The sequence below is a fragment of the Pholcus phalangioides genome, unplaced genomic scaffold (assembly GCF_987345545.1).
Source record: "Pholcus phalangioides strain wild (caught in Gottingen) unplaced genomic scaffold, Ppha-v1.0 ptg000014l_1, whole genome shotgun sequence".
NCBI lineage: Eukaryota > Metazoa > Arthropoda > Arachnida > Araneae > Pholcidae > Pholcus > Pholcus phalangioides.
The window spans coordinates 3557095-3583118 of NW_028301607.1; the positions used below are offsets into that span (position 1 = coordinate 3557095).

At 41.0% G+C, this 26024-nt stretch overlaps 1 protein-coding gene and 30 non-coding genes across 31 annotated transcripts; all 31 read right to left on the reverse strand.

Moving 5' to 3' along the window:
* Positions 1-7: 7 nt before the first annotated feature.
* On the reverse strand, positions 8-80 carry TRNAR-ACG (transfer RNA arginine (anticodon ACG)). Its single transcript has one exon. It is a non-coding gene; the product is annotated as a tRNA-Arg (tRNA).
* A 601-nt stretch (positions 81-681) lies between these two features.
* Positions 682-754, reverse strand: TRNAR-ACG (transfer RNA arginine (anticodon ACG)). The gene has a single exon. It is a non-coding gene; the product is annotated as a tRNA-Arg (tRNA).
* A 211-nt stretch (positions 755-965) lies between these two features.
* On the reverse strand, positions 966-1038 carry TRNAR-ACG (transfer RNA arginine (anticodon ACG)). The gene has a single exon. It is a non-coding gene; the product is annotated as a tRNA-Arg (tRNA).
* Positions 1039-1141: 103 nt separating this feature from the next.
* Positions 1142-1214, reverse strand: TRNAR-ACG (transfer RNA arginine (anticodon ACG)). The gene has a single exon. It is a non-coding gene; the product is annotated as a tRNA-Arg (tRNA).
* A 103-nt stretch (positions 1215-1317) lies between these two features.
* Positions 1318-1390, reverse strand: TRNAR-ACG (transfer RNA arginine (anticodon ACG)). Its single transcript has one exon. It is a non-coding gene; the product is annotated as a tRNA-Arg (tRNA).
* Positions 1391-1493: 103 nt separating this feature from the next.
* Positions 1494-1566, reverse strand: TRNAR-ACG (transfer RNA arginine (anticodon ACG)). Its single transcript has one exon. It is a non-coding gene; the product is annotated as a tRNA-Arg (tRNA).
* Positions 1567-1671: 105 nt separating this feature from the next.
* On the reverse strand, positions 1672-1744 carry TRNAR-ACG (transfer RNA arginine (anticodon ACG)). The gene has a single exon. It is a non-coding gene; the product is annotated as a tRNA-Arg (tRNA).
* Positions 1745-1849: 105 nt separating this feature from the next.
* TRNAR-ACG (transfer RNA arginine (anticodon ACG)) lies at positions 1850-1922 on the reverse strand. Its single transcript has one exon. It is a non-coding gene; the product is annotated as a tRNA-Arg (tRNA).
* Positions 1923-2133: 211 nt separating this feature from the next.
* Positions 2134-2206, reverse strand: TRNAR-ACG (transfer RNA arginine (anticodon ACG)). The gene has a single exon. It is a non-coding gene; the product is annotated as a tRNA-Arg (tRNA).
* A 105-nt stretch (positions 2207-2311) lies between these two features.
* Positions 2312-2384, reverse strand: TRNAR-ACG (transfer RNA arginine (anticodon ACG)). Its single transcript has one exon. It is a non-coding gene; the product is annotated as a tRNA-Arg (tRNA).
* A 209-nt stretch (positions 2385-2593) lies between these two features.
* On the reverse strand, positions 2594-2666 carry TRNAR-ACG (transfer RNA arginine (anticodon ACG)). The gene has a single exon. It is a non-coding gene; the product is annotated as a tRNA-Arg (tRNA).
* Positions 2667-2769: 103 nt separating this feature from the next.
* Positions 2770-2842, reverse strand: TRNAR-ACG (transfer RNA arginine (anticodon ACG)). The gene has a single exon. It is a non-coding gene; the product is annotated as a tRNA-Arg (tRNA).
* Positions 2843-2947: 105 nt separating this feature from the next.
* On the reverse strand, positions 2948-3020 carry TRNAR-ACG (transfer RNA arginine (anticodon ACG)). The gene has a single exon. It is a non-coding gene; the product is annotated as a tRNA-Arg (tRNA).
* A 389-nt stretch (positions 3021-3409) lies between these two features.
* TRNAR-ACG (transfer RNA arginine (anticodon ACG)) lies at positions 3410-3482 on the reverse strand. Its single transcript has one exon. It is a non-coding gene; the product is annotated as a tRNA-Arg (tRNA).
* Positions 3483-3585: 103 nt separating this feature from the next.
* On the reverse strand, positions 3586-3658 carry TRNAR-ACG (transfer RNA arginine (anticodon ACG)). Its single transcript has one exon. It is a non-coding gene; the product is annotated as a tRNA-Arg (tRNA).
* A 211-nt stretch (positions 3659-3869) lies between these two features.
* Positions 3870-3942, reverse strand: TRNAR-ACG (transfer RNA arginine (anticodon ACG)). Its single transcript has one exon. It is a non-coding gene; the product is annotated as a tRNA-Arg (tRNA).
* A 105-nt stretch (positions 3943-4047) lies between these two features.
* Positions 4048-4120, reverse strand: TRNAR-ACG (transfer RNA arginine (anticodon ACG)). Its single transcript has one exon. It is a non-coding gene; the product is annotated as a tRNA-Arg (tRNA).
* Positions 4121-4225: 105 nt separating this feature from the next.
* On the reverse strand, positions 4226-4298 carry TRNAL-AAG (transfer RNA leucine (anticodon AAG)). The gene has a single exon. It is a non-coding gene; the product is annotated as a tRNA-Leu (tRNA).
* A 103-nt stretch (positions 4299-4401) lies between these two features.
* On the reverse strand, positions 4402-4474 carry TRNAR-ACG (transfer RNA arginine (anticodon ACG)). Its single transcript has one exon. It is a non-coding gene; the product is annotated as a tRNA-Arg (tRNA).
* A 105-nt stretch (positions 4475-4579) lies between these two features.
* TRNAR-ACG (transfer RNA arginine (anticodon ACG)) lies at positions 4580-4652 on the reverse strand. The gene has a single exon. It is a non-coding gene; the product is annotated as a tRNA-Arg (tRNA).
* A 211-nt stretch (positions 4653-4863) lies between these two features.
* TRNAR-ACG (transfer RNA arginine (anticodon ACG)) lies at positions 4864-4936 on the reverse strand. The gene has a single exon. It is a non-coding gene; the product is annotated as a tRNA-Arg (tRNA).
* A 209-nt stretch (positions 4937-5145) lies between these two features.
* TRNAR-ACG (transfer RNA arginine (anticodon ACG)) lies at positions 5146-5218 on the reverse strand. Its single transcript has one exon. It is a non-coding gene; the product is annotated as a tRNA-Arg (tRNA).
* A 103-nt stretch (positions 5219-5321) lies between these two features.
* On the reverse strand, positions 5322-5394 carry TRNAR-ACG (transfer RNA arginine (anticodon ACG)). Its single transcript has one exon. It is a non-coding gene; the product is annotated as a tRNA-Arg (tRNA).
* Positions 5395-5497: 103 nt separating this feature from the next.
* On the reverse strand, positions 5498-5570 carry TRNAR-ACG (transfer RNA arginine (anticodon ACG)). Its single transcript has one exon. It is a non-coding gene; the product is annotated as a tRNA-Arg (tRNA).
* Positions 5571-5673: 103 nt separating this feature from the next.
* On the reverse strand, positions 5674-5746 carry TRNAR-ACG (transfer RNA arginine (anticodon ACG)). Its single transcript has one exon. It is a non-coding gene; the product is annotated as a tRNA-Arg (tRNA).
* Positions 5747-5849: 103 nt separating this feature from the next.
* TRNAR-ACG (transfer RNA arginine (anticodon ACG)) lies at positions 5850-5922 on the reverse strand. The gene has a single exon. It is a non-coding gene; the product is annotated as a tRNA-Arg (tRNA).
* Positions 5923-6025: 103 nt separating this feature from the next.
* On the reverse strand, positions 6026-6098 carry TRNAR-ACG (transfer RNA arginine (anticodon ACG)). Its single transcript has one exon. It is a non-coding gene; the product is annotated as a tRNA-Arg (tRNA).
* Positions 6099-6309: 211 nt separating this feature from the next.
* Positions 6310-6382, reverse strand: TRNAR-ACG (transfer RNA arginine (anticodon ACG)). The gene has a single exon. It is a non-coding gene; the product is annotated as a tRNA-Arg (tRNA).
* Positions 6383-6483: 101 nt separating this feature from the next.
* TRNAL-AAG (transfer RNA leucine (anticodon AAG)) lies at positions 6484-6556 on the reverse strand. The gene has a single exon. It is a non-coding gene; the product is annotated as a tRNA-Leu (tRNA).
* Positions 6557-6659: 103 nt separating this feature from the next.
* TRNAR-ACG (transfer RNA arginine (anticodon ACG)) lies at positions 6660-6732 on the reverse strand. The gene has a single exon. It is a non-coding gene; the product is annotated as a tRNA-Arg (tRNA).
* Positions 6733-7759: 1027 nt separating this feature from the next.
* LOC149077987 (neurotrophin 1-like) lies at positions 7760-17438 on the reverse strand. The gene is made up of 4 exons (XM_089241423.1): positions 17338-17438; positions 14193-14572; positions 12626-12892; positions 7760-8204 (listed from the first exon to the last, which is right to left on the reverse strand). The coding sequence occupies exons 1-4, from the start codon at positions 17344-17346 to the stop codon at positions 8024-8026; spliced, it is 837 nt and encodes a 278-aa protein (XP_089097549.1). The 5' UTR covers positions 17347-17438; the 3' UTR covers positions 7760-8023.
* Positions 17439-26024: the final 8586 nt, after the last annotated feature.

Genomic DNA, 26024 nt, shown 5'->3' on the forward strand with positions numbered 1-26024 from the left:
CTGTAAACGAGCCAACCAGGATTCGAACCTGGAATCTTCTGCTCCGTAGTCAGACGCGTTATCCGTTGCGCCACTGGCCCGGTTTTAGCCGGTGTACATGACTTGAACTAAGTTAATAAATTAGTGGAATTTGCAAATAGATTTCACGAACAGATAAAGAATTGATCCGCGTTGCGCCACTGGCCAGGTGTTACACGGTGTACATGAGTTGAACTAAGTTAATAAATTAGTGGAATTTGCAAAGGGATTTCACGAACAGATAAAGAGTTGATCAGCTTTGCGCCACTGGCCCTGTGTTACATGGTGTACATGAGTTGAACTAAGTTAATAAATTAGTGGAATTTGCAAAGGGATTTCACGAACAGATAAAGAATTGATCCGCGTTGCGCCACTGGCCCGGTGTTACATGGTGTACATGAGTTGAACTAAGTTAATAAATTAGTGGAATTTGCAAATAGATTTCAGGAACAGATAAAGAATTGATCCGCGAATAAAACTGTAAACGAGCCAGCCAGGATTCGAACATGGAATCTTCCGGTCCGTAGTGAGACGCGTTATCCGCTGCGCCACTGGCCCGTTGTTACACGGTGTACATGAGTTGAACTAAGTTAATAAATTAGTGGAATTTGCAAATGGATTTTAGGAACAGATAAAGAATTTATCCGCGAATAAAACAGTAAACGAGCCAGCCAGGATTCGAACCTGGAATCTTCTGATCCGTAGTCAGACGTGTTATCCGTTGCGCCACTGGCCCGGTGCTACCCAGTGTACATGACTTGAACTAAGTTAATAAATTAGTGGAATTTGCAAATAGATTTCACTAACAGATAAAGAATTGATCCACGTTGCGCCACTGGCCCGGTGTTACACGGTATACATGAGTTGAACTAAGTTAATAAATTAGTGGAATTTGCAAAGGGATTTCACGAACAGATAAAGAATTGATCCGCGAATAAAACAGTAAACGAGCCAGCCAGGATTCGAACCTGGAATTTTCTGATCCGTAGTCAGACGCGTTATCCGTTGCGCCACTGGCCCGGTGTTAGAGGGTGTACATGACTTGAACTAAGTTAATAAATTAGTGGAATTTGCAAACATTTCAGGAACAGATATAGAATTTATCCGCGAATAAAACAGTAAACGAGCCAGCCAGGATTTGAACCTGGAATCTTCTGATCCGTAGTCAGACGCGTTATCCGTTGCGCCACTGGACCGGTGTTAGCCGGTGTACATGACTTGAAGTAAGTTAATAAATTAGTGGAATTTACAAACATTTCACGAACAGATATAGAATTTATCCGCAAATAAAACAGCAAACGAGCCAGCCAGGATTCGAACCTGGAATCTTCTGATCCGTAGTCAGACGCGTTATCCGTTGCGCCACTGGCCCGGTGTTAGCCGGTGTACATGACTTGAACTAAGTTAATAAATTAGTGGAATTTGCAAACATTTCACGAACAGATAAAGAATTTATCCGCGAATAAAACAGTAAACGAGCCAGCCAGGATTCGAACCTGGAATCTTCGGATCCGTAGTCAGACGCGTTATCCGTTGCGCCACTGGCCCGGTGTTGCACGGTGTACATGAGTTGAAATAAGTTAATAAATTAGTGGAATTTGCAAATAGATTTCAGGAACAGATAAAGAATTGATCCGCGAATAAAACTGTAAACGAGCCAGCCAGGATTCGAACCTGGAATCTTCTGATCCGTAGTCAGACGCGTTATCCGTTGCGCCACTGGCCCGGTGTTACACGGTGTACATGAGTTGAACTAAGTTAATAAATTAGTGGAATTTGCAAAGGAATTTTAGGAACAGATAAAGAATTGATCCGCGAATAAAACTGTAAACGAGCCAACCAGGATTCGAACCTGGAATCTTCTGCTCCGTAGTCAGACGCGTTATCCGTTGCGCCACTGGCCCGGTTTTAGCCGGTGTACATGACTTGAACTAAGTTAATAAATTAGTGGAATTTGCAAATAGATTTCACGAACAGATAAAGAATTGATCCGCGTTGCGCCACTGGCCAGGTGTTACACGGTGTACATGAGTTGAACTAAGTTAATAAATTAGTGGAATTTGCAAAGGGATTTCACGAACAGATAAAGAATTGATCCGCGAATAAAACAGTAAACGAGCCAGCCAGGATTCGAACCTGGAATCTTCTGATCCGTAGTCAGACGCGTTATCCGTTGCGCCACTGGCCCGTTGTTACACGGTGTACATGAGTTGAACTAAGTTAATAAATTAGTGGAATTTGCAAAGGGATTTTAGGAACAGATAAAGAATTTATCCGCGAATAAAACAGTAAACGAGCCAGCCAGGATTCGAACCTGGAATCTTCTGATCCGTGGTCAGACGCGTTATCCTTTGCGCCACTGGCCCGGTGCTACCCAGTGTACATGACTCGAACTAAGTTAATAAATTAGTGGAATTTGCAAATAGATTTCACGAACAGATAAAGAATTGATCCGCGTTGCGCCACTGGACCGGTGTTAGCCGGTGTACATGACTTGAAGTAAGTTAATAAATTAGTGGAATTTACAAACATTTCACGAACAGATATAGAATTTATCCGCAAATAAAACAGCAAACGAGCCAGCCAGGATTCGAACCTGGAATCTTCTGATCCGTAGTCAGACGCGTTATCCGTTGCGCCACTGGCCCGGTGTTAGCCGGTGTACATGACTTGAACTAAGTTAATAAATTAGTGGAATTTGCAAACATTTCACGAACAGATAAAGAATTTATCCGCGAATGAAACAGTAAACGAGCCAGCCAGGATTCGAACCTGGAATCTTCGGATCCGTAGTCAGACGCGTTATCCGTTGCGCCACTGGCCCGGTGTTGCACGGTGTACATGAGTTGAAATAAGTTAATAAATTAGTGGAATTTGCAAATAGATTTCAGGAACAGATAAAGAATTGATCCGCGAATAAAACTGTAAACGAGCCAGCCAGGATTCGAACCTGGAATCTTCTGATCCGTAGTCAGACGCGTTATCCGTTGCGCCACTGGCCCGGTGTTACACGGTGTACATGTTTTGAACTAAGTTAATAAATTAGTGGAATTTGCAAAGGAATTTTAGGAACACATAAAGAATTGATCCGCGAATAAAACTGTAAACGAGCCAACCAGGATTCGAACCTGGAATCTTCTGATCCGTAGTCAGACGCGTTATCCGTTGCCGGACTGGCCCGGTTTTAGCCGGTGTACATGACTTGAACTAAGTTAATAAATTAGTGGAATTTGCAAATAGATTTCACGAACAGATAAAGAATTGATCCGCGTTGCGCCACTGGCCAGGTGTTACACGGTGTACATGAGTTGAACTAAGTTAATAAATTAGTGGAATTTGCAAAGGGATTTCACGAACAGATAAAGAATTGATCCGCGAATAAAACTGTAAACGAGCCAGCCAGGATTCGAACCTGGAATCTTCTGATCCGTAGTCAGACGCGTTATCCGTTGCGCCACTGGCCCGTTGTTACACGGTGTACATGACTTGAACTAAGTTAATAAATTAGTGGAATTTGCAAACATTTCACGAACAGATATAGAATTTATCCGCAAATAAAACAGCAAACGAACCAACCAGGATTCGAACCTGGAATCTTCTGATCCGTAGTCAGACGCGTTATCCGTTGCGCCACTGGCCCGGTGCTACCCAGTGTACATGACTTGAACTAAGTTAATAAATTAGTCGAATTTGCAAATAGATTTCACGAACAGATAAAGAATTGATCCGCGTTGCGCCACTGGCCCGGTGTTACACGGTGTACATGAGTTGAACTAAGTTAATAAATTAGTGGAATTTGCAAAGGGATTTCACGAACAGATAAAGAATTGATCCGCGAATAAAACCGTAAGCGAGCCAGCCAGGATTCGAACCTGGAATCTTCTGATCCGTAGTCAGACGCGTTATCCGTTGCGCCACTGGCCCGGTGTTACACGGTGTACATGAGTTGAACTAAGTTAATAAATTAGTGGAATTTGCAAAGGGATTTCACGAACAGATAAAGAATTGATCCGCGAATAAAACCGTAAGCGAGCCAGCCAGGATTCGAACCTGGAATCTTCTGATCCGTAGTCAGACGCGTTATCCGTTGCGCCACTGGCCCGGTGTTACACGGTGTACATGAGTTGAACTAAGTTAATAAATTAGTGGAATTTGCAAAGGGATTTCACGAACAGATAAAGAATTGATCCGCGAATAAAACGGTAAACGAGCCAGCCAGGATTTGAACCTGGAATCTTCTGATCCTTAGTCAGACGCGTTATCCGTTGCGCCACTGGCCCGGAGTTACACGGTGTACATGACTTGAACTAAGTTAATAAATTAGTGGAATTTGCAAACATTTCACGAACAGATATAGAATTTATCCGCAAATAAAACAGCAAACGAGCCAGCCAGGATTCGAACCTGGAATCTTCTGATCCGTAGTCAGACGCGTTATCCGTTGCGCCACTGGCCCGGTGTTACACGGTGTACATGAGTTGAACTAAGTTAATAAATTAGTGGAATTTGCAAATACATTTCACGAACAGATAAAGAATTGATCCGCGAATAAAACTGTAAACGAGCCAACCAGGATTCGAACCTGGAATCTTCTGATCCGTAGTCAGAGGCGTTATCCGTTGCGCCACTGGCCCGGTGTTAGCCGGTGTACATGACTTGAACTAAGTTAATAAATTAGTGGAATTTGCAAATAGATTTCACGAACAGATAAAGAATTGATCCGCGTTGCGCCACTGGCCAGGTGTTACACGGTGTACATGAGTTGAACTAAGTTAATAAATTAGTGGAATTTGCAAAGGGATTTCACGAACAGATAAAGAATTGATCCGCGAATAAAACAGTAAACGAGCCAGCCAGGATTCGAACCTGGAATCTTCTGATCCGTGGTCAGACGCGTTATCCTTTGCGCCACTGGCCCGGTGCTACCCAGTGTACATGACTCGAACTAAGTTAATAAATTAGTGGAATTTGCAAATAGATTTCACGAACAGATAAAGAATTGATCCGCGTTGCGCCACTGGCCCGGTGTTACACGGTGTGCATGAGTTGAACTAAGTTAATAAATTAGTGGAATTTGCAAACATTTCACGAACAGATAAAGAATTTATCCGCGAATAAAACGGTAAACGAGCCAGCCAGGATTTGAACCTGGAATCTTCTGATCCGTAGTCAGACGCGTTATCCGTTGCGCCACTGGCCCGGAGTTACACGGTGTACATGACTTGAACTAAGTTAATAAATTAGTGGAATTTGCAAACATTTCACGAACAGATATAGAATTTATCCGCAAATAAAACAGCAAACGAGCCAGCCAGGATTCGAACCTGGAATCTTCGGATCCGTAGTCAGACGCGTTATCCGTTGCGCCACTGGCCCGGTGTTAGCCGGTGTACATGACTTGAACTAAGTTAATAAATTAGTGGAATTTGCAAACATTTCACGAACAGATAAAGAATTTATCCGCGAATAAAACGGTAAACGAGCCAGCCAGGATTCGAACCTGGAATCTTCTGATCCGTAGTCAGACGCGTTATCCGTTGCGCCACTGGCCCGGTGTTAGCCGGTGTACATGACTTGAACTAAGTTAATAAATTAGTGGAATTTGCAAACATTTCACGAGCAGATATAGAATTTATCCGCAAATAAAACAGCAAACGAGCCAGCCAGGATTCGAACCTGGAATCTTCTGATCCGTAGTCAGACGCGTTATCCGTTGCGCCACTGGCCCGGTGTTAGCCGGTGTACATGACTTGAACTAAGTTAATAAATTAGTGGAATTTGCAAACATTTCACGAGCAGATATAGAATTTATCCGCAAATAAAACAGCAAACGAGCCAGCCAGGATTCGAACCTGGAATCTTCTGATCCGTAGTCAGACGCGTTATCCGTTGCGCCACTGGCCCGGTGTTAGCCGGTGTACATGACTTGAACTAAGTTAATAAATTAGTGGAATTTGCAAACATTTCACGAGCAGATATAGAATTTATCCGCAAATAAAACAGCAAACGAGCCAACCAGGATTCGAACCTGGAATCTTCTGATCCGTAGTCAGACGCGTTATCCGTTGCGCCACTGGCCCGGTGCTACCCAGTGTACATGACTTGAACTAAGTTAATAAATTAGTCGAATTTGCAAATAGATTTCACGAACAGATAAAGAATTGATCCGCGTTGCGCCACTGGCCCGGTGTTACACGGTGTACATGAGTTGAACTAAGTTAATAAATTAGTGGAATTTGCAAAGGGATTTCACGAACAGATAAAGAATTGATCCGCGAATAAAACCGTAAGCGAGCCAGCCAGGATTCGAACCTGGAATCTTCTGATCCGTAGTCAGACGCGTTATCCGTTGCGCCACTGGCCCGGTGTTACACGTTGTACATGACTTGAACTAAGTTAATAAATTAGTGGAATTTGCAAACATTTCACGAACATAAAGAATTTATCCGCGAATAAAACGGTAAACGAGCCAGCCAGGATTCGAACCTGGAATCTTCTGATCCTTAGTCAGACGCGTTATCCGTTGCGCCACTGGCCCGGTGTTAGCCGGTGTACATGACTTGAACTAAGTTAATAAATTAGTGGAATTTGCAAACATTTCACGAGCAGATATAGAATTTATCCGCGAATAAAACAGCAAACGAGCCAGCCAGGATTCGAACCTGGAATCTTCTGATCCGTAGTCAGACGCGTTATCCGTTGCGCCACTGGCCCGGTGTTACACGGTGTACATGACTTGAACTAAGTTAATAAAGTAGTGGAATTTGCAAACATTGTTCACGAAGAAATAATTCAACTGTCGTTACAACCGCTAACGAGCCAGCCAGGATTTGATTCTGGAATTTTCTGATCCGTAATCAGAAGGGTTATCGGTTGCGCCATTGTAATTGTAAGCACCCGTACTCGTTGCGCCTGTTATAATTGAAGTCATAACATACTTTATGTAAATTATATTATTATAGTTCTAGATAGCTATATATTGTACGTAAAGTGTACGTGCTTTTCTTTTTTTTTCTCGGCTGGTGAAGGGGAATTATCTCACGGATCGTGAGAACGGAAGTTTGACCGCATGATCCCCTCGGACATTCCTTAGATGAACGAGGTCCACTTTCACTTTGAAGGGATAGGGTGGTGTAGGTTCCTGGAAACTATCCGTGACGTAGATCTCATCCAGTACGCTGATTGGTTCAAAGTCCCGCTCCAGGAGTACTATCTTGTAAGTTTCGCTTCTCTCGCGGGGCGATTCTCGATGAGTATGTTGAGGTGTTAAGATGTAGAAATGTAATACTTGAGCAGGACTTCGATTTCCGTACTTGTGGCGTGTGTGTATTGTAATGAAGTAGTGAAAGGCACATCGAAAATGTGGGTGTCATTGTAGTCTTTTGTTATTTTCTTTTAACATATATATATATTGTGATTATGTAACCAAGGAGAGTCATGTAATTTTTTTTTTTCTCACAACGCACATGTCCTATTCATGAAGTAAATGTAAAACTTTAAATTTTAAAAGTTTCTGTTTAATTCTTTTGATATGTCAAGTAACGAGGGAATATAACACGCCACTGGCCCTACATTAGAGCGTTCCATTAGAGCCCTAGTTGAATAAAGGAGATGTTGTTCACTAGGCAAAATGGTCACACGTCCATCTCGTACTACCTTAGAAGACACGTTCTCATACCTCAATTAAGATGACTTTATGGATATCTTATTTAAAAATATTTAAATTTATCTATCGTTCGGATACAAATACAAATTTTACATAAAAAGTATGATGTCGGAAATATACAATTTTGATCCGGAAATTTGATACAAATTTCACAATGTTTTGCATCAACGATAAATAATCCGCCAGTTCAGTAAAGAATGTTTGAAAAATATGTACATCCATTGAAAAAGACGCGCTGTTCATGCAGGCGATGGGTACTTTGCTTGTATACAGTCACGCTGGCTTCCATAAAAAAATAACAGTTTGTTGTGTCGCTGAATATTCTTTTGTATTTGATCTTCATGGAAATTTGAATTCTTCGACGTAACAGGAACAGCCACCAGGTAGTAGGAAAGTATCGATCTGTGGTGTCTGACTGGGATTCTGTGGATCGACGCTCAGTAACTGTACCGCTGTGTATCTTTGGAGGCACGTTGATCGTACGCAAGGTGGCATGAATTGGCATGACCGGTTCTCGTACCTGCAGAAACATTCAATTAGCAAATTTATTTCACATATACAGGCGTACGGAAATGCCACTGCTCAAAGCCATCTGCAGTTGTGATCTATAGGTTCTTGAAATACCGGGCTGATTGATTAGTCATCTTTGAGCAAAAAAAATGGCGTCATTACTATGTATCACTATACTCAATATTCCCTATCCTGCTTTTTTTTTCAATGATTTTCAAGACATACTTGGCGCGGCAAACCGGTAGCAATGTTGATGGTGGTCCGCTCTCCTATAGCAAAGCCTCGTAAATGTGTAGTATCTAGGAGGCTTTGCCCACAGGCCCCTTAGTTCGATCTAACAACCGTAATGATACGAAATTTTGTACGGGAACTTATAAGGCATTTGGGGAGGGACGGGGGAGGGAGAGAGAAAAGACTTTTCAAAACCAGAACTTCCAGAAATAGCCGATAGAGTACCATCTTAACATAAAAGCAATTTTTGTTCCAAGTATTAATGACGTTGTCTATTGCAGTGTTTCTTAACTTTTTTCCCATGGCCTCCTTCGGACCTTACTTCATTCTCGTGGGCACCTGTCTTATCCAGGGCCCCCATTCTCTTCCAGGAAATAGACTTTTTTTCTGCTTATCCAATCAATTTTTTGAGTAAATTGACGGTGAACAAAACTCTTATGAGTAAGGTCGGCCTGCAGACACCTAGGCAGAGCCGTCTTGACGCATGGGCCCACTCGGAACTGTCCCGGGGGTGCCCATCAAGTACGTAAGAAGCCTCGCGATGAGATTTTGCACTCTGATTTTCCAGAGCAAATACGAAAACTTGTCGGCTTGGGCTGTCAGCTGGGAAGAGGGCCCCAGAACAGCACTTTGCCGGAGGGCTCCACTCCGATGTTGAGACGGTCCTCTCCCAGGCTAAAGTTCAGAGAGCTTCCCTCTCATTATATATCTATGCAGTGCCGTTTCTAGACCCCTTTGGTCATGCGCGGATGAGCCTACACTTTAAGATGGTCCAGATGGGCAGTTTTGCTGGATTCTAAAAGGGAAAGATAGAGATAGAAAGAGAGAAGCCACACACTTTTTTCCCACCGTATCCCACTTAAATGCTTTATATCTTCAATTGGAATTTTTTTTTTCACAGCTTTCTGTGGCCCCTTAACCTCGTGCCACGCTCTCTCGTACTTGATCTTCATTCGTTGTCCCTTCGAATGCTCCAGAACCACACGGTGGCCATACGGCCCCTTGGGTGAGGACCACTGGTCTATCGTATTTTTTGTAAGTGGGGGAGGGGCATTGCCCTTTACAGTTTGAATTTGCCACTCTTGTAGCCTACGTAACCAAGAATTTACCTTCTATGTCGCTCTTAGCTACCTTTATGCAAATTTCCTGCTAACTTCACCCTCTAACAGAGAATTTTGGAACTTTTTTCCTCCTCCCGAATCCTTTTTCTTGTACCCATAAGAAATTTTGCGACATTCCCGTTGTTAGATTGAACTGCAGATGGCTTTGATTAGTGTCTTTTTAATTGTGGCCACCTAGTATTTTATTTATTTTATATATGTAAGCCCGAAGTGCGGCCAATTAGCGACGGAGCCAGACACATCACGAATTTCACCAGTGATTCGAACTTTGACCGCGGAAATTTCGTGAAGTGGCCGGAGATCACTGGCCAAAGCTCAATGTGCTGATGTAAGATATGACCCGGTAGGAGCCAAATACATTTTTTCAATTGCCGACGTGTAATGCATGTCTATATACAGGGTGTTCTGTTAATGAACCGACAAACTCAAAGGATTGTTAGTATGCATCAAGAGGAACAAAAATTGCAATGGAAAATGGGTGTCGCAAACCAGGTTGAGAGGGTGAAAATCGCGAAGAACGCATGCGGGATCTGAGTCCAAAGGAGGCGAAAGGTAGGTGTCAGTTGATCGCTGAATGCGTTGGCGCGGGTTAGCTCACCATATTTGACGAAAGCAGCGTCGCGAAACGCATGCGCTGGGGTAGGATCACACGCTGCGGATGACGTAAATTAGCGCTATTGCGGTAGTAAGTCTCATAGCGCGGATTGTCGTCGCTGCGGCAGACATCAAAAGCAGTCCTGGTATCTTCGAGCGCGCCCGGGAATCGTTTTTACGTCGTTGTAGTCTGTGCAATGACGTCAGCGACCACCACTCCCAACAACTCTTGTGATATAATTGATCAAATAAATCTTTTCTTGTAGTTATTGTTGTACTTTTTTGGCGTTCCAGCGTGACGTCGGAACCTGCATGCGTTTTTTCACCCTCTCAACGTGGTTTGGGACACCATGTTCCATTGCAATTGTTGTTCCTCTTAATTCCTACTTACAACCCTCTCTGAGTTTATCGGTCCATTAACAGAACACCCTGTACATAGCAGCTGTATTGCATTGGAACCATATGACGAGAGAAAAAAATTTTAATTTAAGAGAAAAAACTATAAAAATAATTATATAAACAACGTGACAGCGGTTTGAAGGGTTGCCATAACTGACGTGGAAATAATTATCACGAAAAATACGTCAATTCAATAATGATCCCGAACCCTGTATTTTGTTTCGGACTTTGGCCAGGGATCACTGGCCACTTCATGAACTGGCCGGCCAATGTCTGAAATTCGGACATTGGCCGGGTCAATATTTAATAAAATTGCCCCCCGTCGCGAATTGGCCAGTTTCGGTCTTTGGCAGTAACATATACATAAGTAATTATTAGAGCCGGAAAGTTTAGGAAAAATGCCGTAAATGCCTTTTTTTTTTGCCTATTTTCACACGTTTTTGGTAAAAATGCCTTTTTCTAAATTTTCGTGCCAGAAGTGCCTATTTTAACATAGTTTCAAGTTTATTAATGAATTTCACAGGCCCGAAGCTGTAAAATCGGGATATTTTGAGCATTGAGAACTTCAAAAGAATACATCTCCAAATAAAAATTTCCAACTCTTAGTATTAATTGTCACCAGAAAGCACCCCCCCGGTCCTCCTTTCCAGCCCCATTTAGGCGCAAACAAGTGATCTCAAAGATCGGTGTTGCCATACATTAACTTTGCTTTGACCGGATGATGTTAGACGTGAATGATTTTGATTGAGATGAATGCGCAGCCCGTGTTAGAGAAGCGGAGGAAAATTGGGAATTTTTGTCTCTCTCTCCAAAACATGCTTTACATAATACGTCTCGCTCAGGCATTGCACTGCATCGTATGTTTATAGCGGACCGATGATTGTCCGAAGAGGTCATGAACTGACAGACATGAACGCTGACCGCCCAGAAGGACCAGCAGTGTAGGAGCAGACAGGGCTCTACGGCCATGTTGCTTTGATTTTATTTTTCGCACCATAAAATGCACTACAAACGACCATGGCTATTTATTAAACATACATACAGACAGACATGACCGCCCAGAGAGACCATCTTGGGATGGTTTGCGCTCTTTCCCAAAGGGATGGACGGTCTCGAAACATACATACAGTCGAATCCCGTTATAACGAACTTTCACGAGACAGGAGAAATCAATTTGTCATAACGAAACTTTGTTATAAAGGGATTCTAGGTTTTTGCATTGTTGCTATGTAAACTTACATCTGGGGGATTAGAAAAGTGTTCGTTAAAGCGAGATTTTCGCTATAACGGTATTCCTTAAAACGGTATTCGACTGTATTTAGTATTCGATTAAATTGACCAGAGTAGCCCTCAGGATGTGTGACTGATGCGGCTACACAGGGGCCCCGTGTTTGAAGGCGTCCTGCATACGTGGTAGTATAAAAAAATTTTCCCAAAAGTAGAACAAGATAGTCCCATGTTTCAACTATGAGAATAATGATGATTATTCCAAATAATGCAACAGAAAAACGAGAATTATTCGCAACTCGAGGGAGCCCCACAGATCATTATTTTCCTCTACCGGCTCCGCATCTGGTAATGGTGACTCTGGAATTGGCCTAATCCTGAGGGTCCGCTAACATTTTATTTTGGACTTGAAATCACACAATGTAACTCTGATAATATTATGCAGTCATTATAAACTATAATTAAAACAATAGACGGATTAAGTGCAACGAATTTTTCAGCTAGTTTATGGACACTTAATACAGTCGAATCCCGTTATAACGAACTCCAAGAGACCGGAGAAATCATTTCGTTATAAAGAAATTCCAGGTTATTGCATTGCTCTTATGTAAACTTATCCGGAGGCTCAGAAAAGTGTTCGTTAAAATGAGATTTTCGCTCTGACGGCATTCGTTAAAACGGGGGATTCGGCTGTACCATAGTTTTTAGTTATTTTTTCTTCCTTCCAAAAATTTTTTGGATTTGCCTTTTTAGTGCCTATTTTAGGCATTTTTAGTGCCTTTTTGGCTGCCTATTTCAACCATTTTGGCGCCTAAACTTCCAGGCTCTAGTAATAATTATCAAGATTATTTTGTCTTACTTGCAGGTCTCGATGCGCACGGCCTGTGGGAACTGCTCTGTATTGACGACAACTTTCCATACTCCGGCCCAGTTCTTGGCCCATCCTATCCTCATGACGACGACGTCGGTCTCGCAAACCCATATCCCGCTCTCGGCTGGGAAATTGTACCTGTACGTGCTGTTAGCCATCATGTTGCCGGTGTCCGTTGGTAGATGTTTGTGCATCTGCGAGTACATGCTGTACATGTCGCTTCGGTACCTCCGTATGACCGTTTGCATCATGTCCCTTGAATGAAGAAGAAAGATTTATTTCATAGCCAAAGTACTTATCACTTGATGAAATCCTACAAATGTGCAGCTCTTGCGTATTCAGAGCTGTTATTCGAACAGGGCCACCCTTAACAGACGCAGGGACCCGGTGCGGAAATAACAGCGGGGCCAGACGCGCCTCAACAATTCCGGGGGACGATAAATGTTTAGGACCCCCCTTTGCCCCGATTTTACATATTTTTTTAAGAGGTGGATTGACATCATTATTTGAGAATATGCAGCAATGCTGAGAAAATTATCCATAGAAATAATTTTAAAGAAACGATTAAATGTAAATTAATACAAAACTTGGATGAGAATTCAGCACTGAATACAATTCTAAACTAATGAGTGAAACAATTCCCGAAAATAATGGAAATTTTAGAATTGATGAATAACTTATTGATGATAATTAACATGTATAATTCCGATAGTTCCGGTGAGAACTCTGAGAATTTCTTTATAAAATTCAGAATTAACGGAAGAAAAAAATTCTATAGAATTGATGAAAACTCAGAATTAATGGAAGAAAAAAAATTTTAGAAAATTGATAAAAATCGGAATAAACGGAGGAAAAAATCATGAGAATATTGATGAGAAAATTTAGAATTAACGGAAGAAAAAAAACGATAGAATTGATGAAATTCAGTATTAATCGAAGAAAAATAATAGAATTGACGAAAATTTAGATTTAACGGGAGAAAGAATTCTGGAGTTGATGAAAATTCAGAATTTGTCAAAGAAAAAAAAATTCTAGAATTAAAACAAAATTATAATTAACGGAAGAAAAATAATTGAATTGATAAGGACAAAATTACAAAATTATAAGGAATACTGGGACAAAAATTTAGAATTAACGGGAGAAAAAATTCTGGAGTTGATGCAAATTCAGAATTAATCGAAGAAAAAAATCCTAGAATTAATGAAAATTCAGAACCAATGAAAAAAATACTGTTCCAGAATAGATTAAAATTCAGAATTAATGAACGAAATAATTTTAGAATCGGTGAAAAAGAATTTCCAAAATTGATAATTAGTCAAGAATTAATGAAATGAATGATTCGGCAATCAATGAAAAATCCGAATTTAGGGTATAAAATTATTCCAGAATCGAGGAAAATACAGAATTAATGAAGGAAATCATTTAAGAATTGATGGAAGCCTCCAATAATTTACCGTGAGTGCGGGGGGACTCACATAGCGTATCTGTCACAAACCCCCCTGTAAGGGCGGCTCTGTATACGAACACGTATATGTGAAATAAGATCGATACTCACATCGGATAGTCATGATTATGCATGCAATAATCCCTTTTACGTGCACAAGGCGGCCTGTCCAGACTAGGACCGCTGATGTAGTTTTGGTGGGACCGCACGTCGTCCGAAGTACCATACCTGGACGTGTCGACAAGACCTGGTGATGTCTGAGACCCCAGCGGCGGTCTGTGGCCGTAGGCTTGGGTACCGGGATAGCGTAGGGGACCGCGAGATGGATACGGGACTCCTTTAGGGAGTATGGAGTGATAGGGATCGGATTCTGCTGCTTGCCCGTCCGCCGGATTACCTCGCTGTCTCCACGTGTCGGCGATGACGCTGTAGCTTTGGAGATGGAGGCATAATTGATTCAACAGGAACGAGGCGTAGATTTTGACTAGTACCTGTGGGGATCAAGAACAAATAGTTATCTTCTTGCACAGACTGAATTCGCAATAAGTAGTAAATACGAGTATTCTGAGCATGAGAATATTTACACTAACGAGTTATATAGGAAACAGATATTTTCTGGAACTATTCTGAGGTGAATTAGGAAAGAAAAGCCATCTGGTCTCCGCTGGGACACTCGAACCTACGCCCTCTAGCAAACCGGGCAAGCATGCTACCATCTACACCACCCTACCTGGGGGAAAAAAACCATCTATCTCTCTCTAATGCAGTGGTTCTCAATCTTTTTCAAGCCTGCGGCCTGGTCAAACACACATCCAGCGGAAAATGAATGAGGAAAAATGAAACGGCTAATCACACTCGCGGCCCGGTATGAATGATATCAGAGCCCGGTACCTGGCCGCGACCCGGCGGTTGAGAAACACTGCTCTAATGAGCTATAGTTTTGGCTTCTCGGGGAAAATTGAATGAAGCTAGGTTTTTGGTGATAGAAGCATAATGAAACTATGGACACACAGAAACTTGGCATTTTATACACCTCCGTGATACTCATATTGTAGCAACAGTCGAACCCCGATTCGACGCCAACATGTATTTCTCAGAATTCTGGCACTGTAACGAGTTTGGCTTTTTATTGAATCACAGTTGAACACCTGCAACCGTGTACATGGAAAATTTGTTCACTGGAAATTTTTTGTGGTTGAGTGGGGTTGGCATGACATCGCAGGGCGCTATAACGAGGTTCGACTGAAATTCTAATATGATTGTTCTCTCTCACATCACTGGCCGTGAAGAGCAAGTTTGGTGTAGTAATGTTAAGGAATACGATATGACAAATTGTGCTATGGAGCGGCGATGCTGTTCAATTGTGTAGAAAACCGATGGGTGAATACCACTACTAAACCACACATGCACCTCGTCCACATTCTTCTGTGGAACTTCTAACGAATTGGGTACATGTTGGAATGTGCGTGTGTGTGTTTTGAACCTAACATGAAATTTGTTTATGGGTAAGGTTTGTTATACGTGTAGTACTGCCATCTGCAATCAATTTTTCTGACTACAAGTGGAGTGTAATGATTGAATAATTGTATCGTTGTGGGTCTGTTGCTCTCTGTGGCAAGAACTGAGGGGTAATTGTGGATTTTGTCTGAAGAACGCGTCTCGCTGGACTGTGTTTTGCCTAGTTTGGTGTAGTCGTTATAGTTTGGAGCTGTTTACTCGCGTTTTGGACACTTCTCAATTGTTCCTTTCAGGGATATTGTAGACACAGAGACACTCGATGTTTTTAAACTCTTGAAATTTCAGACATTCCCACGCTGTTTGGTGGATGTCCATTCTTATTCCAAAACCCTCTGTGCGTGGTTCCTTTACGTAGCGCGAACCATGCACGGCAGATTTAGTGGACATGATGTTCGGGAATCAGTGTGACCTGCTTCACGTCTGGATCTCCATCCAATAAAGCAGTGTCTCTAAACGTGTGCGTCTTGGCTCCTGGGGGAGTCGCCAGCTTATGTCAGGGGTGCCACGATGAGCTAGAAATATCGATGTGTGTGTGTTTGTGCCTATTCAAGCATTGAAATTGTTCTTTTCTGAATGTACGATATCGACTGAACTATTCCGGGGAGTTGCGGATGAACGACGGATAGCTCAAGAGAGCCCACGGGTGACAAAAATTTGACAACCACTGCAATAAAGTAATGATTTTTAAAAAGTTACCATTTATGGGCGATTTACTACCTAGTCAGAAGTTTTGAGTTAGAAATATATGGTGAATATGAACTTCGGGGACTTTCATCAGAAGGCAGGACTAAAAGTTTATCCTTCAGGAGTGGGGGGGGGGGAGGGGGCTTATAATGGCTTCCAGAAAAAAGTGCCTCCGGGAAAAGTGTAATTTATTACATAAAATTTAGTAATAAAATTATGGAAGAAAATTGTATGTGAAGATGGAATGTACTCTGCATCTCTGATCATACTCTGTTGTATACATAGGCATACAGATCATACTACTACTACTTAACCGTACATGTAACTTGCACACATTCCTCCACGGAATTTATAACGAACTGGCACATGCCGGAATGTGAGTGTACGTATTGTGAACATAACGTAAGTTTGTTTCTGTTTAATGCTGGTTATGGGTAGCGCTGCCATCTGATGCCGCAATTTTTTCTAATTATGAGGGAAGTGTAATCATTGTAAGTATCAATTATACCGTTGTAGGCTCTCTGTGATCGCGACATTTTAACGGGGGTGTGGGGGAGATCGGCTCGCATTGCGCCTCGGACTTGGATACCACAGAAAACCAACGTCAACCGACCACCACTGTGGCACCGGTGAGGTTCTAACTTAGACAGATTAAGTGCAACCAATTTATCAGCTAGTTTTGAACCCTTAATACCATAATTTTTTGTTATACCCTTTTCGCTACACTCCTTTCCATAAATTTGAAAAGCATTTTTAGTGCCTATTTTAGGCATTATCAGTGCCCTTTTGCCTGATTATTTCGACCATTTTTAGTGCCTAAACTTCCAGGCTCTACTTACACGATACTATGAAGGTACAGTAGATACATAATATACCGTTAAAACTGGAAGCTATAAAAATGCCTTTGAGTGGTCGAATGGTCATAGCGACGGACTCACATCGCGAGGTCCCGGGTACGAACCCCGCCGTCGCCGCAGGGGCGGTTGGCTGAAGTTGGTTTTCTGACGTATTCGAATGAGAATAAACAAGAACAAAACGTATTCAATGCACTTACGTTTTCCATGGAGTGACTCTTTGCGGTGCTCTCGTGAAAGTCCAACACAGAAGCAGAACACCAAAGCACGGACAGTGAGCACGAAACTGAACCGAAAGCTCTCTCTCCAACGCTTTCTATATACTATCTATATATATATATATACTATATACAAAACGCGCGCACGTATATACTCTCGAACGTCACTTGTTATGTACGTATGAACGGTTAAATGTACTACATCGATCTAAACACGTGTTCATTGAAAATAACAATTTCGGTTTTTGCTTTCACATTATGTTACGTATCAGAAAAGAAGTTAACATTTTGAGAAAGAATTGAAAGAGAAACGGGTTACTTGGACCAATGCGCCGTCACAAAAGAGAGTTTGGTCATGTGTGAACGATCCATCCCTCATTGTTGTCGTGTGGCTCTCCTCTCAGAAGTGTGTTATCAGTGATTATTTTTCACCGCGATGATATTTCTGTCGGGACGCTGAAACCTATTTAGAGGTCAAAAACTGTGCGATGAATGACCTTGGAGAATTCTAGTCGGTAAAAAATGGACGAGTAAGTATCATTTCATCCTGATGATGTCGCAATTTCTTTCAACAGCGTGAGTGATCACCGTGGGTCGCGACCTGAACTTGGGTCATTCAAACCCACTAACAGCCAGGGGCTCTTGAGCTATGGGGGACCTAACCCAAACTCGATTCACAGGGGTTTCCTCTGAAGTCCCTGTGAATCGGACTTCAGAGGAAGCCCCTGTGAAGCCAGTGAGTGACACATAAGAGTGAGATACCAAGCCAGTGAGTGACACAGAAGAGTGAGATATCAAGCCAGTGAGTGACACATAAGAGTGAGATACCAAGCCAGTGAGTGACACATAAGAGTGAGATACCAAGCCAGTGAGTGACACATAAGAGTGAGATACCAAGCCAGTGAGTGACACATAAGAGTGAGATACCAAGCCAGTGAGTGACACATAAGAGTGAGATACCAAGCCAGTGAGTGACCTAGAGCGTGTGCAAGCATGCGAATGGCCAAAACAGTGACCTAAAGTGCGTGCAAGCATGTGAATGACCAAAAAAAATGATTTAGAGAGCGGTGGTTCTCAACCGGTGCTTCGCAGAGTCCTTGGAGCTCGGTTTCTACTTCCCAGGGGTTTTGCGCCTATTCGTAACCGATATGCTTATTGGTTGCATTTTTCAAGTTTTATAAAAGAACTTTTATAGTGTGATCCCGGCCTTTGAAGCATTTCTAGTTATTGGCAAATCTCTTACGTATTTGTAGCAGTACGTAAGCGTTTCTATTGATATATAAGCCTCATATTCCCTGTCGGGGTGGGGGGCTGTCATTCATGCATTCGTACGGGGTAAGAAAGTCTCATAAGCAGGAGTACGCATAATCGAGATACCGCAATAGGCTTATTGGGACGACAAAAAATTTCTTCCCGAAAAATTTAGAGTTGTCACCTTTCAAAAAAGCATTCAAATCAACAAAAATTGGTCAATATAGCAAATAAAAGGGTTTTCTTTCCGATATTGAACTTTTCTAGCAAGCCTCTGACATATCCATAGGGATTCGCGAGCATCTTGCGTATTTCATGGCGTACGCACCCATATTTCTAATTGGTATGCAAACCTCGTATGCATATCTAGGGATTAGCAAGTCTCTTAATCGTGTCTGGGGTTTAGCAAGCTCTTCAGACTTTCTAGGGGTACAGGGATGCGCAGTGCGCACGCTTTCCACGCATTTCTACGCAACGGGTCAGCAAGTCTCCCTGCGCATTTCAAGGAGTACGAATGCCTCCCACGCATTTCTTGCTCTGCGAATGCTTCCCACGTATTTCCAATGCTACGAATGCCTCCCACGCATTTCTTGCTCTGCGAATGCTTCCCACGTATTTCCAATGCTACGAATGCCTCCCACGCATTTCTTGCTCTGCGAATGCTTCCCACGTATTTCCAATGCTACGAATACCTCCCACGTATTTTCAATGTTGCAAATGATGCCTTCCCTGTATTTTCAATGTTGCAAATGATGCCTTCCCTGTATTTTCAATGTTGCAACTGATGCCTGCCCTGTATTTTCAATGTTGCAAATGATGCCTTCCATGTATTTCCAATCGGACGCAAGACTAACGTATATCTAAATGTTATCAAGTCCCTTCTATGGGTACCAAGCCCCCTACGCATTCCAAAGGGTACCTATTTCTCAAGTGTTATGAATACACAATGCAGAGGTCTAGGCAAATCGCACTAGGCATTTCTAGGGATACGCAAGTTCTAAATGTATTTGTATAGTGGGAGGGAAACGTATCAGCACTCCAAAGCAGAAAATTTTCACGGCCCCTTCTATATAAATTTATAGTGTTAAAAAAACAGTTACACTATTCGTCCTAAGGCCCTGGCAGCCTCTCAAACACAAGGTGACAACATTACGTGACATGCCGCGGCATTCACGCCTGTGCTCATTCGCAAAAAACAAGAGAAGGTAATTGTCCGATACCGTGTATCGTGCCGCATTCAAGTCCTACCTCGTCACTGAAGAACTGTACCATGTTTAATAAATTCATTCTAAGATGATTTTTAACATATGCGTACCCTTAACAGATACGCATTCCAATTGTTTGAACCAAGAAAGCTTCTCAAAAGGTTGTCCACAAAGGGTGGACCATAGGATGTGTTTTCCATTACAAATCAGACAGTCTATTTGGACACAACTATTGAATAGGTGTAAGGATTTATGATACCCTCTGTAGGAGACCAAAACGTGTTCTCCTATAATTGCTAAATAAACACTTTTTACCAAAAAAAAATCAGTAACTTTTTCGGCTTATTTACTAAATCTTATGGCATATATGAAATGAATTTAAAACAAGATTCATAATTTGAATATCAATATTATTGTCCCTGAACGGTCATTAAAATTTTACAGCATAAAATATTGTCACAAAAAATTAGAAACTTTGCCTGGTTTTAATTTATACAAAAATTGCCACGTTTTCGGCCAATTGGATTTATTTGTCTTGAAAACGTGGCAATGTTTGTATAAATCATAAAATATTGATTTTAAAAATAATGAAGGTGTACAATCCGTCCGCTTCAATATAAACTTTTCCCCTACGATCTCACGTAGGAGAATCGATGATGGGTGAATTGAAGATACTGCAGAACCACCGGGTTATCCGACGTACTTTTCATACAAATTCATGCTAAAAATTAGCTGTAGTGAATGACGAACTGCTCATCGTGTAAGAGCTCTACGCGTTGTGAAGACACATAAATCACGTGCTTACAGAAATGGGCGATATCGCCCTTTGAAGGGGGAAGGTGTGACTGTATTTATTTAGCAGTCGGGACGATAGGAATTATTTTTTCTGAGAAGTCGAGGAAAACACACGAGACAAACCAGTTTGGAAGAGATTGGACTAGACTAAAATCTCAAACCCACTGCTCGTTTCGAGCGTCATTGCTCACTGGGAAAGCACTTAGAATGCACGATGACATCAAAAGATTATTTTTTTGAAGTGTTGTATGTAAAATAACTCTTGAAAATGAAAATAGCCGAGTGGTTAGGGAGCTAGCCTCTCACTCTGCAGAATCCCGATGGTTCGAATCCCGATTCGGGCATAGATACTTACTAACAAATTTCCTGGATGGATCATGCAGGGGCCATGCTAACCCCCCCCCCCCTCTTCCATGCTTATAAAAAGGATATCCGAGAGAAACTGACGTCTAGCGCTTGTGATTTTCACAGGTGCCCATTCTGAGAGCGCATGCGCATTAGCAACAAATAGATGTTCGAGAATTGATATATTAGATTGCGGCGAACTGCCAGCAGCAACTGATGAGCAGTTAATATGACGACGATACAGAATCAAAAGAGACTGAAAGGTTCGTGGTTCGAATTCCGTCCGAGAGAAAAACTGCCACCCCCCCCCCCACTTTATTTCTTCAGATGATTCTTTTGGGTTTCCCTCCAAGTAGTGCACGGAGGGAAAACGGTGCTTGTTCAAGAAGTGAAGGGAACCACTAACTCAAACTCGGATTGCGGTATTTTACACACATTCGCGATGGCGTTGCTTTTGTGAAAAATTCATTTTTTTATAGAGAAAAATAATTACAATACAATCACAAAACCTCACATACACTCATTTTACTGTGCGAAAAGTAATAAAACGTGCGTGGGGCAGTGGCGGATCATGATTTTGGGAGGCCCCAGGCGCAACCTGATCTGGAGGCCCCCCTATCAGGGACGGATTAAAGGTAGGGGCTGTCCCCCCCCCCCCCCGAGATCAGAAAAATTAAATGGAAAGAAAAATGTTTTCTACGTTTTTGACTGAATAACAAACCAAGAAAATAAATTTGCTTAAAAAAAGGGGAAAATTCAGAATTTTTTCCAAAAGAAATCAGAACCGTCCTGAAAAATTGAACACATGGTCACAACCACCGCCCCCACCCACAAATTTGCGTTTATCCACCACTGCACCCTTTTGGCCCTAATAAGAACGAGATGGTTCACTAAAATGAACAATATTATGAAAAATCATAACTTTTTTTTTATTTTTGCATCACCAAAACCATAAACACAAAAATAAGATAAGGAAATATAATGATATTCTCTGGTACTAGATGAAAAATAATCACACTCCCATTAAAAAAAAAAAAATCACAGTAAAATTCTGCATCATATTTTTAGTAATCTAAGATGTCCGTCCTGGTGCCTTCAGCCACACGGCAAAAATGGAGATCCGTCATAGTTTTAATAATTTAATATTACTGATTAATAAAGATTTGATAATATCTCAAATATAATATATTTGATTTGATATAAAGATACTGATAATATTTAATAGAAAAACATTTCTTCAATAGAGGGAATAGAGGGAAGAAATTATATCGGAGTAAATATAAGAATTATATTTTTAATGGAAGAAATTATTTCAGAATGAATTAAAATTATTGTCAATGAAAGAAATTATTTAAAAAAATTTTTTTAGAAATTATTATTTTTATTTGTTTATTCTATTTTATTTTTACTATTATTATATTGATTATTATTATTTTCTCTTTCAGCCACCTCGTTGGGCACTCTGCCTGTTGTGGCCTTTGCCTTTGCATTATTTGTATTCAGAGTGAATAAAAATCTTCTATATTATGCCCCCCCCCCCGTTTCGTTTAATAACGAAAAATGCCACTGTATAACATTGTGGCCCGCGTACTTTATAAAATGTTTCAATATGGCCTGCTATGCCTCAAAGGTTGAAGACCCCTGCAGTAGACTCTCGCTAATCCGGTACGTATTACACCACGGTGTGCCAGATTTTACCAAAATTGCTGGATTAACTTTGAAGAAACCCATTGAAATAATATATGAAATTTCGTGCAAAGACATAGTCAGGACTTGATCAGCAATTAAGAAATATTAGAACGTGTTAAGGGGTTAGGGCATCAGGAGAAAAGTGACACCACACCACCTAAATATCCTGGACTACTGGACGTGCTGGATTAGAGCACGACCGAATTCTCGAGAGACTACTGTAGTTGAATGGAAATGCTCAAATAAAAATTTATCAGATAATTTATATATTTTTAGTTTTGCTTACCGTTATTTTTGGAGATTCTGCAATCTAAATCCTAAAGGAAATCTTGAGGATCGGCATGAAAATTTTTTTCATTACAATAACACACATTACAATTACATTAACAATAAACACTTTTCGGTCTGACACAAAGATGTTGTCTACCCAAGCCTCCTTGACCAATCCAAAAATGTAGCTCTTTTTTTTAGAAAGAAGGAAAAGAAACCCCCTTGATTTTTTTCAGCCGGGGAGGGAGTGTTAAAAGAGCAACAGAAAAATCACGTGATTCAGAATGCATGTCATTCAGCATTCATTTCAAACCCCACTTTTCTTTTGTCATATGGTCGTATGGTTCCAGTCATAGATTGCAAATGTATATGTTGTTTGAACCAGCTTATAGTATTTCATTCAAACAAGTGGGAGACAAAATCACAATAAGAGCTCTACTACATTCATTTTAATTAGTACGACTGTCTCTTCCTGTCGATGTCGCCGCTTGCCGATAGCCATCTTGCCATCCATTATACTGTATACAAAAGCTTACACCAAAGCTGTCGTATTATCGGCGCCCATGAAAGCATTTAATACTGTGGAATGAGACATCTGTTTATGCCTTCACTACAATTTTCATTTCGGACAGACATTAGGACCTGCTGTTCTCATCCCTCCTCCTGCTTGTGCCCTTAGGGAAATACTGTTTGAAAATGACCCTCCCTGAATGATCGCTTTACAATGTCTCTTCTTTCTTTGTCGGGGAAGAACTGGCCCTTGAGAGCTGCGTCTTGTAAATTGTTCTTTTCTTTCAGTTCCCGTTTTTCTTCCATAACTCATACGTACAGTATACAAAAAATAACAAAAATAAAAAATAAAAAAAAATTGCGGTTGAACAAAAAAGGGAGAGCAGATACTGTACTTAGTTCAAGAGATTTGTTGATGCGCATGTAAATTCATATGTAGGATGAAGCACACAACTATTTGGAGGCCCCCCGCTCTGCCGAGGCCCCAGGCGCGCGCCTCATGCGCCTGTGCGGTAATCCGCCACTGGCGTGGGGGCGGCTGGATGCAAGCCCCGCAGCAAGCGCCTCGTGACCCCCCACACACCTATGTAGGAATCTAGGGACGTTTAATAACAGATTTGATGCAAGTGAAATCATTTTATAAGTATGGGGGAGATGGTAGGGGCCCCTGATCCCTTGGGATCACGTTTAAAAAAAAAAAAAAATAGTGGAAAATGTGAATTGGCAATAATACTCCATGCAAGTGCATTCTTTTGATATTTTTACTGTATTTTAAAGCGGCATTGGCAAGTATCTTGCTACTTTAGAAGCCTCTTATTTCAATATTGACAAGCCCAGATATTTTCTAAAGTTGATTTATCAATGGAACCATTTTCCCTACATCCCTCTAGTCTGATTTCCAGCAGGTGCGGAAAATCAGAAGGAAGCCTACTTCAATAAAAAGATATGACATTTTGAAAGTGGTTCAGTGTTCAGTGATTTCTGCTGCGCTGCTTAAACAGTACAAATAAAGTACGAGGAGAAACGATTTGAATTGAGTGTCGGCACTCATTCAGATCTCGAAGTTGTAAAACCACATAAAAACCAACTTCAGCCGACCACCACAGGGCCACCCTTTAGGAACCAAACCCGGGGCCCTCGAGATGTGAGCCAAACGCGATGTTCACACGATTCCACATCGGCCGTGATTACGAGGTCTGTATTAGGCCGATTATTAGGCGTAGTGTCAATTCAAGTAGCGTGTGATTCAAGCTCGCGGCGGCGCTTCAGAGACCCCCAACAATTTTTTTTACGAACTTGGCAAGGGGCCCCACAGTGAAAAAGTCGGGGATTTTTTAGGCTTTCCAAAGCGGTGGTTCCTCCACCGTTTATGGTTGAAATCTGTTTATCTGTTAAAATGCTTATATCGATAAGGTGTATGTACATGTTTAAATTTAAATGCAGAGAATACTTGCGTACCCTTTGAAATGCGGAGAAAATGCTCGTATGCTTAGGTCTGCGAAGAAGGTTGTGGGCACCCTTTGAAATGCATAGCATACTTGTTTATCCCAGTGAAATGCGCAAGATATGTTCGTATACCCAGTTATGCGTAGGAGGTGTGCGTACTTCTGGAAATACTTACAAAAATTGTGCGTACCCCCTTGAAATACTCAGGATGCTTCTATTTTTCAACATTCGTTCACTTTCATAATACGGAAAAATACAGTGCCATCTAGTGACAAAAATTGTTATTTCATCTAAAAAAGTATCCAATTTTTTTCCTACAGCAGTTAAAAATTTATGTTTTGATTCACTAAATATCAAATTAATTCATTGTTGTTTTATATGTAAATGATTCGATGAGTGTAATGACTTTGTTTGATAATAACAGTACTTTTAAATATATATAATCTAAACTTCGCACATTAAAATTCCCATTTTTAACATTAGTAAAGTGAGGACGGTTTATGTAAATAGCCATTCATAATATGAAATGAACGCTTTGTTATGTGACCTAATCAGCATAGCTTTTTTAATCTAATATAATTGTCAAATGTTCAAGAGTCACGTAATATGATTCTGAGGAGTGTATTGAAGTTCTGTAAATTCTAATGACCATTTGTAACCTTATACTCTATTTTATAATTATATATTTTTTAAATATGCTTGTCAAATGTTTAGAAATCACATTGAATGGTTTTGGTGACATTGTTGGAGTTTTTCATGTGTATACACATATCATTTTTTGTCTAAATGGAAATATATTGCAAAATATGCTGTAAACTTATGTTGTAAAGCATTGGTAAGTTTTGCAATTTGTGGCAAAGTGGGTCACTTTGTGAAACTGATTTGTTTAATATTGTAGATATTGAGAATATTTGCAATCGACGAGATTTATTTTGAAAGTAAGTGTAATCTGATGACGTAGAAGTTGTTTTAACCCCTGAAAACTGTTAACAGGATATTGATATTGTTTTGCATTAGTGAAAATATTTTATATATAAAGGGTTATATGTAATTTAAAAAAAAATTAAATTTACTGGTGGTTGTTTTCAAGCAACCATTTTGCCATTGACTGATCAATAGCTCTAACCAAGTAGAGAAACGAAGACGAGAGCTCAGTGC